Source organism: Ranitomeya variabilis, chromosome 2 (genome assembly GCF_051348905.1).
Source record: "Ranitomeya variabilis isolate aRanVar5 chromosome 2, aRanVar5.hap1, whole genome shotgun sequence".
Lineage (NCBI taxonomy): Eukaryota > Metazoa > Chordata > Amphibia > Anura > Dendrobatidae > Ranitomeya > Ranitomeya variabilis.
Window position 1 is genome coordinate 470,676,249 of NC_135233.1, and position 10,900 is coordinate 470,687,148.

A 10,900-nucleotide genomic window follows, 5' to 3' on the forward strand; every position below is an offset into this window, starting at 1 on the left:
CTTGAATGTGGTTTTGAGCACCTTGAGGGGTGCAGTTTTTAGAATGGTGTCACACTTGGATATTTTCTACATATAGACCCCTCAAAGTGACTTCTAATGTGATGTAGTCCCTAAAATAAATGTTGTTGTAAAAATGAGAAACTGCTGGTCAACTTTTAACCCTTATAACTCCCTAACAAAAAAAAATTTGGTTTCAAAATTGTGCTGATGTAAAGTAGACATGTGGGAAATGTTACTTATTAAGTATTTTGTGTGACATAACTCTGTGATTTAAGGGCATAAAAATTCAAAGTTGGAAAATTGCTAAATTTTCTAAATTTTCGCCAAATTTCTGTTTTTTTCACAAATAAAGACAGGTAATATCAAAAGAAATTTAACCACTATCATGAAGTACAATATGTCACAAGAAAACAGTCTCAGAATCATCAGGATCCATTGAAGCGTTCCAGAGTTATAACCTCATAAAGGGACAGTGGTCAGAATTGTAAAAATTGGCACGGTCATTAACTTGCAAACTACCCGTGGGAGTAAAGGGGTTAAGGGCATGAAAATTCAAAGTTTGAAAATTGCAAAATTTTCACCAAATTTCTGTTTTTTTCACAAATAATCGCATGTCATTTCAAAGAAATGTTACCACTATCATGAATTACAATATGTCACAAAAAAAAACAATGTCAGAATCACCGGGATCCATGGAAGAGTTCCAGATTTATTACCTCATAAAGGGACAGTGGTCAGAATTGTAAAAATTGGCTTGCAAACAACCCTTGTGGGTAAAGGGGTTATTCAAAAAGTGAGAATCATTTGCTTCACTACTATTGCGGTAGTGACCAGTCATATCCCATCTTATAAGTAGTTCAGCAGATGTCTGCTTAGATTTATTCTTATAATTAGTCGGAAAGCTTGGTCATAATGTATCAAGAACTTCATTGCAACTGTTTAACACTTTGTTGTCAATCTTTTTCTGATTCTTAATAAATAAAACATTGAAAAGAAAAGTAAATGATGCAGGTTTTATGTTACTGTATATAGTGGAAAAATACAAGCAATTAACATTCATTAAAGTAAATGACCATTGGTATTTCTCGCACTGGTGGAGCAAGTCTGAGACATGAGATCTCATCGCCATTATTGACTTTCACTTTAGTTGATATTATCCAGTGCCAAAATTCATTAAGGGTACAGTTACATATGGGGGATATATCGGATAGGTCAAGGCTTTGTAAGGACACCAGAGGCGTAAAACTTGAAGAAGACAGGGTGACAAGGTTGTTGCCCCCTATATTGAGAGACTTTAATGTCCTTAGGTCAGTGAATAAATCTTGATGGATAAGTCTAAGATTATTTCTTGACAAGTCCAAAGTTTGGAGACTTTTTAACTTACTGAATAAACTTTCAGGCAAAGAGAAAATGTGGTTCTTTGCAAGATTAAGGGTTTCCAGTGAGGCCAGAGGTATAAAAATGTCTGAACATTGGCCATGATTCCAGACTTGTCCTAGGTCATTATCTGATAGATCCAAATAAAGAAGGGAACTGTTAAAAAGTTTTGTGGTATTGGGCGAACACCATGACAGCTCATTACTGCCAAGCAAAAGTTGTTTTAGAGAATGTAACTTAAGGATTTCCCACAAGCTTCGCAGATCGGTCAGACGGTTACTCGAAAGATCCACAAAAGTACAGTTAGGGCAGAAGGAGGTAAGACCGATAGGGCTGGAGATGCGATTTTGCTTTAATAAGACAAATTGTAAACTCGGAAGCTCAACCAGTGGGATTTCCGTGAGGGCATTATCTCTTAAACTCAAGGAATCCAAGGAGACGAGGCCGTTCAAGGCTTGATATTGTATTACTCCAATATGGTTGGAACTGAGATCTAGGGTCATAAGAGGGGAAGATGACAGACTTGAAAAACTGCTTCTCGTAATTTCTCCAATGAGATTTCCGGACATATTGAGGCTGACAAGTTGTGATAATCTGGAAAATGCTCCAGGGCTGATGTGGTTGATTTGGCTTGAGGACAAGTCAAGAGACAGTAGATCTGGAAATACAGAAAAAATGTCTGATGGCAATTCTGAAATGTAACTACGTGATATGTCAAGAATGTAGACATTACTTAGGCGGAGGCCGGAAAATGTGTTTTTCTCTGGATTCTTCAAGTTACTAAAGTGATACCCACTTCCCAACGCAGCAGTGTTCCTCATCCGAACATGCTTCACTTGAGTCCCAGAAATAATTTTAAAGAAATTCTCTACCTTTTCTGCATTCCAGGGCATTGACGAGATATCTAGAGTGCCCAATGTTATGTTCCTAAATGGGTTGTGGCACATGGAAGGGTTAGGAACCTGGAGAGGATTCGATGAGAGGTCAAGTAGCTCCAGTCTTCTTCCTCGCAGATTCTGGAGAGCATCTCCACACAGATCGCCGATTTTGTTGAGCTTCAAAATAATGTAGGAAAGTGAATGCAACCCAAGGAAACTGGAATGTGGCTGCAGCCGATGCAGATTATTGTATGACAGGTCAAGCATCTTCAGAGAAGTTAACTCACCCAAGAACCCAGACTCCAGGATGGACTCATTCAGTCCACAATGGTCAAGAAGAAGGGTCTCTAGTCTGGACAGACCTCGGAAAGAATCTGGATGTAACCTGAGGTTGCGGTTGCTGCCGAGGTCAAGGGCGGTGAGGTTTGGCACGTTTTGAAAAGCAGATTTCTCAACAAAGAAGGATCCATTAGTAATTTGGGCACCAAGATTGAGAACTTTGAGCTGGAGAAGGTTTTGGAAAGAGTCGAGGGATACAGATGAAATCTGATTGAAGGAGAGTGAAAGAACTTGGGTATCAGGAGGGACAGATGGCACAGACACTAAACCTAGGCCATTGCTGGAGTAAATATTCTGATATTTGGCAGCTTGAAGGGAATGTGAAGAGGAAACAGTTACAATCAGTAGAACAACAGATCGAAGAATCATGATACCTGCAACAAAGTAAAGAGATATTGTTACTTTCTACTGTTCCATTTTCTTCTCCAAAACCCTATTTAGTAAGCACGTGCAGAATAAATTAGTTTTATGTTAAAACAAAACGCTACAGCTAAATGATAGAAGGGTCGAGTGGTTACAGTTCTAACTCCCGATCTTTTTGGTATCGGGGTAGATAATCCTTTACCGGATGTGTCCAACAGCAAATTCCTCATTTCTCCCAAGGACACAAGAGCTCTTAATGAAGCCGAGCTTTGGGTGGGGGTGGGGTGATAGACTGCAATCGTGGATAGCCAACTTTTATCTTATGTGTATGACCACCTTTATTTTAGGTATGAGGGATCTATTGTGCTCCAGCTTAGACGGGAGTGCTCAAGAAGGGTCACAAACCCAATAGGTCTACCAGGAGGCTCCTACATACATTAGAATAGACTGTTGGCTGATATCGGCTGGTTGTAAAGAAAAATACCTATGCATAAAAGGCGCACACCTCAATATAGGAAAAATATTCAAAATATCTTTACTAACCACAAAAAGCACACAGTGAGTAAAAACATTTAAAAGTCAAAAAGTGACAATACAACAACCCTGGTACAAGAAACGTCCATGTGACTATAGAAAATACTGTATATGAGATACCATCCAAAATGAATACAGGTCCTTCTCAAAAAATTAGCATATAGTGTTAAATTTCATTATTTACCATAATGTAATGATTACAATTAAACTTTCATATATTATAGATTCATTATCCACCAACTGAAATTTGTCAGGTCTTTTATTGTTTTAATACTGATGATTTTGGCCTACAACTCCTGATAACCCAAAAAACCTGTCTCAATAAATTAGCATATTTCAACCGTCCAATCAAATAAAAGTGTTTTTTAATAACAAACAAAAAAAACATCAAATAATAATGTTCAGTTATGCACTCAATACTTGGTCGGGAATCCTTTGGCAGAAATGACTGCTTCAATGCGGCGTGGCATGGAGGCAATCAGACACTGCTGAGATGTTATGGAGGCCCAGGATGCTTCAATAGCGGCCTTAAGCTCATCCAGAGTGTTGGGTCTTGCGTCTCTCAACTTTCTCTTCACAATATCCCACAGATTCTCTATGGGGTTCAGGTCAGGAGAGTTGGCAGGCCAATTGAGCACAGTAATACCATGGTCAGTAAACCATTTACCAGTGGTTTTGGCACTGTGAGCAGGTGCCAGGAAGCATGAAGTGCTCCAAAATCTCCTGATAGCTAGCTGCATTGACCCTGCCCTTGATGAAACACAGTGGACCAACACCAGCAGCTGACATGGCACCCCACACCATCACTGACTGGGTACTTGACACTGGACTTCAGGCATTTTGGCATTTCCTTCTCCCCAGTCTTCCTCCAGACTCTGGCACCTTGATTTCCGAATGACATGCAAAATTTGCTTTCATCAGAAAAAAGTACTTGGGACCACTTAGCAACAGTCCAGTGCTGCTTCTCTGTAGCCCAGGTCAGGCGCTTCTGCCGCTGTTTATGGTTCAAAAGTGGCTTTACCTGGGGAATGCGGCACCTGTAGCCCATTTCCTGCACACGCCTGTGCACGGTGGCTCTGGATGTTTCCACACCAGACTCAGTCCACTGCTTCCTCAGGTTCCCCAAGGTCTGGAATCGGTCCTTCTCCACAATCTTCCTCAGGGTCCGGTCACCTCTTCTCGTTGTACAGCGTTTTCTGCCACATTGTTTCCTTCCAACAGACTTACCATTGAGGTGCCTTGATACAGCACTCTGGGAACAGTCTATTTGTTGAGAAATTTCTTTCTGGGTCTTACCCTCTTGCTTGAGGGTGTCAATGATGGCCTTCTTGACATCTGTCAGGTCGCTAGTCTTACCCATGATGGGGGTTTTGAGTAATGAACCAGGCAGGGAGTTTTTAAAAGCCTCAGGTATCTTTTGCATGTGTTTAGAGTTAATTAGTTGATTCAGAAGATTAGGGTAATAGGTCGTTTAGAGAACCTTTTCTTGATATGCTAATTTATTGAGACAGGTTTTTTGGGTTATCAGGAGTTGTAGGCCAAAATCATCAGTATTAAAACAATAAAAGACCTGACAAATTTCAGTTGGTGGATAATGAATCTATAATATATGAAAGTTTAATTGTAATCATTACATTATGGTAAATAATGAAATTTAACACTATATGCTAATTTTTTGAGAAGGACCTGTATACAGTACATGTATTTTTGAGAAGATTGTCCCCAATTCTGTGAATCACAATCAAATTGAATGGGAATATACAGCTCAATAAATACACACAATATGAAAATATGTGTCCAAAGTTGGGCGTCCCCAAAATTTGTAGACAGTAGTATATGGAAAGACTCATCAAGGTGTAAGCCCTATAATGGTACTAAATAAGACAATAGACTCCACAGGTAATGTAGTGACCTGTAATATCATATAAGGAATGGGGGTCATAATGAGATAAATGACACCAAAAGATATGATAGTTTAAGGTGAAAGAAATATATAGTGCTATATATTTCTTTCACCATAGACTATCATATCTTTTGGTGTCATTATTTATTTGGTGTTATTATTGTGATATTACAGGTCACTACATTACTTGTGGGGTCTATTGCCATATTTAGTACCATTTTAGGGCTTACACCTTGCTGAGTCTTTTTGCATATTATTGTCTGCCAATTTTGGGGACGCCCAACTTTGGACACATAGATTTTCATATTGTGTGTGTTTATTGAGCTGTATATTTGGAAGGGGGAGAAACTAACCAGGTTTGCCTCATCCGTAACAGTCGGGTCTGTCACCTAGGATACGGGGGGAGAGCTTGGAGTGTCCCTGTGCTTGAGAGAAGGGGGCATGGCTAAGCAGACCGTTAATGCCCATGCAGAAATTCAAACAGTTCAGGCGGGAACGGCACAGGTGCAAGAGTCCTGTCAGAGTAGATCCGCTGTGAGGCGACGGGGTGGCGCTGACTGGAGCCGGGGATGAGAGGACGCGCTGACAGGAAATGACCGACAGGGTCCTGCTGAGACACCTCTGATAACGCTGTCCTCGTTAACATCACGTACCTTTAAGAGACTACTGACTCAGCCGACGACGCTGACAAGACCGCCCCGGCCAGGAATACTGACCGGGAGAGGCAAATTCGGTGTACGGGATACAGATGCTCATTGGTACGGCACAGCGAACCGGGCTGGCCATTATAGAGTGTGTTGGGACATGTCACAGGGTCCGGCACTGTAGGGACTCTCACCGCTGAGGGAAGAGACTATTCCTCCCTTCATCCGTTGGGGCCAGTGCCCATGATAATACCACAGACTATCACCGCCATCGCCAGGTTCACTAGAGGACATCGCCACCGCCAGGACCACCAGAGGACACCGCCATCATCAGGACCACAGGAGGACACCGTTAACGCCAGGTTAGTTCCCCCCATTGTTTTCACAGAACTGTGACAGATACTTTTTTTGTGTCACGTAATCTAAATGTCCTCAGTCACGGGCAGGAGCACACCCGAGGCTGATGCCCAAAGTGTTGAGAGTATTATTTGTATTATTCTCCCCTGTTCGTTAAAAAACCTGCCCCCTATTAGTTCTCTCTGTATTAGCTATAACCTTGCCCCTTGTGTACATAGGTCCCTGCGAGGAGTAACTATTAAACTCCTTGTTAACCCTTGGTCTGCCTCCTGTCCGTCACTGCACCCCGCAACCTGCTTTTACTTTCCCATTCAAGTTGATTGTGATTCACAGCATTGGGGACAATCTTCTCATTTGATACATATACTGGGGCTTGAGTCATTGTTATTTATATATTGCACATATTCCTTTCGGATTGTGTCTCATATATTTTCTATAGTCATATGGACTTTTCTGTTACCAGGGTTGTAGTATTGTCACTTTTTGACTTTTAAACATGTTTTTACTCACTGTGTGCTTTTTGTGGTCAGTAAAGATATTTTGCATATTTTTCCTATATTGAGGTGTGCGCCTTTTATGCATAGGTCTTTTTCTTTACGCACATTGATATATATTTTCTAGGCACCCTGCTTTCTATATTTCCCATAGAATTTTGTGTAGTGCACCCTACCTTCTAGTCATACATTTGATATCGGCTGGTTTGGACACCCTTAGTCTAGTGTGTATGGGAGCCTATAGAGTGTCATAGCGATTAACCAGGATTATAGCCACTATCAATACATTAAAGGGGCTGTCCAGTCTTAAACTACAAGTGTACAGTCTCTCTATGGGACTGCAGACTTCTGATTCCTCACAGCGTGCACTGTGAGGATTCTCAAGGGCCGACCTAGGGAACGGGGGTCATGTGACTGCAAGTATGCTATATAGATGTTCCCGGCCACACTCCAACTAGATGGGCGCAGCCTTTCTCAATGCAAATGTATTGAACACAGTCTAGTCGGATTGTGGCCGGGAGTATATCGCATACTTGCTGTCACATGACCGCCCGCTCCCTGCGTCTGCACCGTAGGGTCCTCATAGCGCGCAATGTGCGAGCTATGAAGATCCACAAGTCTGCAGTCACATACAGTGACTGTAGACTTGTGGTTTCAGACTGAACAAACCCTTCACAGTGGTTTACCACTACTTGGACATCCCGTTCTCAATCCCTATGTTTTATAATATAACATTTTACACTCGCCTCCGGTGCCGGCACCGTTCCAGCAGTGTCGCCATTCGCTCTCCTGGCAATCATAACAATGTCACGTGATTCCTGTGGCCAATCAGCACTGGTTTCACTCTCCCCATCTTCAGACAAATCACTTACATCCGGCGGAGGTCAGGGCTGCCGCTCTCTCAATTACTCCGGATGTTTGTGATACGTCTGAAGGCAGGAAAGCGAAGCCAGTGCTGCTTGGCTTCAGGGATTGCGTGACACAATAACGTCACATGATCCCCGGGAGAGACAGTGCCATCACTGCACCCGCACTGAGCATAAGGCTGTGGTAACACGAGCGTATACAAATCGGTCCCATTCTCATCCAGAAAAGTGGGACAATTTTTTTTTTTTTTCACGTGTCATCCATGTGCTTTCTTTATACAATCTGTTTTTTTACTCATCAGATATTTTTGTTGAGGACCATTTTCAGTTTCCTGTGCTACAGAACTGTAATGCACCTGTTAAAATCGAAAGGTCCATATGGCATCCAATTTTTTTTTTTCGCACAGTCGCATTTCGGAGTGAACTCGTAGCGTGCTGTGATTTTTTCCTTATGCCGAATACAGCTAAGAAAAACCTGCAGGTCTGCGCGGCCTCATAGAATAACATTGGTCCAAGTGCAGCATCCTCCATATACGTCTTGGCCAGTAATGCCACTGTAACATCACACACAAGCATTGCCATTCACTGACTGCAAGCAGAGATCTTTTCCTTTTTTTAATTTTTAAAAACAGAAACCCCATCCAAAACTTGGAATACAGCGTACAAGAAAAGCTGAAGAATGGTGCACTACAACATTTCAACTACAATTATATATATATATATATATATATATATATATATATATATTTGTCCTTAAAGGGATTGTCAACTTTTGGGACTAATTTTTTTTTATTACTGAAATTAACGAACACATTGGGTTTCAATTTAAAATATTTTACTCCCTTTGACTTCCATAGTCTCTGTTTTGTATTTTGTCTTGCTGGCTGCGGAATGATGTTTTTTTTTTGTTTTTTTTCTGAGCCTTTCTCAGCTGATTTATGATCACAGACACGTAAAGGAAGAATGTGCAGGAGAAAGAAGAGCCTGTGACAACCAAATGGTGCAAAATTTTGAATGAAACCCAATTGCAAAAATGATCTATGGTCCAAAGTACATGCATATAGGTAAAATATATATATATATATATATATATATATATATATATATATATATATATATATATATATTTTTTTTTTATTTATATGTTCTTTTGATATACAGTATATATACCTAAGGCCATTTAAAGGGATTTCCGCAGGCACAGGGACTCTTGAGATCTGTGTAATGCTTATACAGTATAATATATATATATATATATATATATATATATAATGCTGTACAGTAGCAGGGGACACTAGACCATATGTCATACAGAATGCCATAATATTAGAGCTCAGTACTTACCCGTCACCGGAGCGCTGTCTTACAGGAACGAGTGCTTTTCAGATGACTGCAGTCTCCTCCTGTCATTCTCTGCTGCTTCCGTATTTAAGTCTCTGACACGTGAAACTTCTCGATGAGGAAACACTCAGATGACGTCAGACAATGTTTGGTAACAATGAGAAGGGAGTTTTCATGGAGATTCCCGTATTATTCTACATCAAAGAGGACATCCTGACTATACCCTCTATACTACCCCAAATCAGGATGCACACGGTCCATACGCCTTCCTGGTACAAAGCACTGGGGGATGCGTATGTCTTATTATACCAGCTACAAAAGGGCTGATAGCACTTAAAGGGGTTTTACCCACAAACTTTTTTTCTGGCATAACACATAGTACCAAGAATCATCATGGTTCTGGTCTTTGTCCCACAAGCAGGGCCGCCATCAGGGCATTACTGCCCTGACTGGCGTATGGGGCCTGGTGGGCAGAGGGGGCCCGCATCAGGCGGCCCCGTCTCATCTGCTCACCGGGCCCCTACCGGCAGGCTAAACTGGGTCCTTAGCCGCGTTGCGGCAACACTATTGACGTGCGGGCCCACGCCCGCACATCAATAGTTAACAGCCGCCAGCCAATCGGAGGCTGGCAGCTGACGTCAGCAGCAGTGCGCACATTGCCGGCATCTGACGTCAGTGTCAGTTGCCGGCAAGTGCGCGCTTCAGCTGAGTGGAGGGAGCTTCATCTTCGCCGCAGGAGCACGGCCAGGTAAGAAGAACTTTTTTTTATTATTATTGAGAGCGGCGATCCAGGGGGCACGGGGCAGGATGCTGGACACACTGGGGGTAGAATGCTGGAGCACTGGGGGCAGAATGCTGGACACACTGGGGGAAGAATGCTGGAGCACTGGGGGCAGAATGCTGGACACAATGGGGGCAGAATGCTGGACACAATGGGGGCAGAATGCTGGACACAATGGGGGCAGAATGCTGGACACAATGGGGGCAGAATGCTGGAGACACTGGGGGCACAATGCTGGACAAACTGGGGGCACAATGCTGGACACACTGGGGCAGAATGCTGGGGGCAGAATGCTGGAGACACTGAGGGTAGAATGCTGGAGACACGGGGGGCAGAATGCTGGAGATACGGGGCAGAATGCTGGACACGCTGGTGGCAGAATGCTGGAGATACGGGGCAGAATGCTGGACACACTGGGGGCAGAATGCTGGACACACTGGGGGGCAGAATGCTGGAGACACTGGGGGGCAGAATGCTGGAGACACTGGCGGCACAATGCTGGACACACTGGCGGCACAATGCTGGACACACTGGGGCAGAAAGCTGGAGACACTGGGGGCAGAATGCTGGGGGCAGAATGCTGGAGACACTGGGGGTAGAATGCTGGAGACACGGGGGGCAGAATGCTGGAGATACTAGGCAGAATGTTGGAGACACTGGGGGCAGAATGCTGGAGCACTGGGGGCAAAATGCTGGAGACACTGGAGGTAGAATGCTGGAGACACTGGGGGCAGAATGCTGGAGACACTGGGGCAGAATGCTGGAGACACTGAGGCAGAATGCTGGACACACTGGGGGCAGGACTGGAGACACTGGGGGCAGAATGCTGGACACACTGGGGGCAGAATGCTGGACACACTGGGAGCAGGACTGGAGACACTGGGGGCAGAATGCTGGAGACACTGTGGGTAGAATGCTGGAGACAGGCAGAACGCTTAACACACTGGGGGAAAGACTGGGGGCAGAATGCTGGACACACTGGGGGCAGGACTGAAGACACTGGGGGCAGAATGCTGGACACAC

At 43.4% G+C, this 10,900-nt stretch overlaps 1 protein-coding gene across 1 annotated transcript; it reads right to left on the minus strand.

Annotated features, from left to right (window-relative positions):
* Window positions 1–999: 999 nt before the first annotated feature.
* On the minus strand, window positions 1,000–9,188 carry LOC143809612 (toll-like receptor 5). Its single transcript, XM_077292659.1, has 2 exons — window positions 9,100–9,188; window positions 1,000–2,968 (listed from the first exon to the last, which is right to left on the minus strand). Exon 2 carries the CDS (start codon window positions 2,961–2,963, stop codon window positions 1,050–1,052), a length of 1,914 nt encoding a protein of 637 aa, XP_077148774.1. The 5' UTR covers window positions 2,964–2,968; window positions 9,100–9,188; the 3' UTR covers window positions 1,000–1,049.
* Between the last annotated feature and the right edge of the window lie 1,712 nt (window positions 9,189–10,900).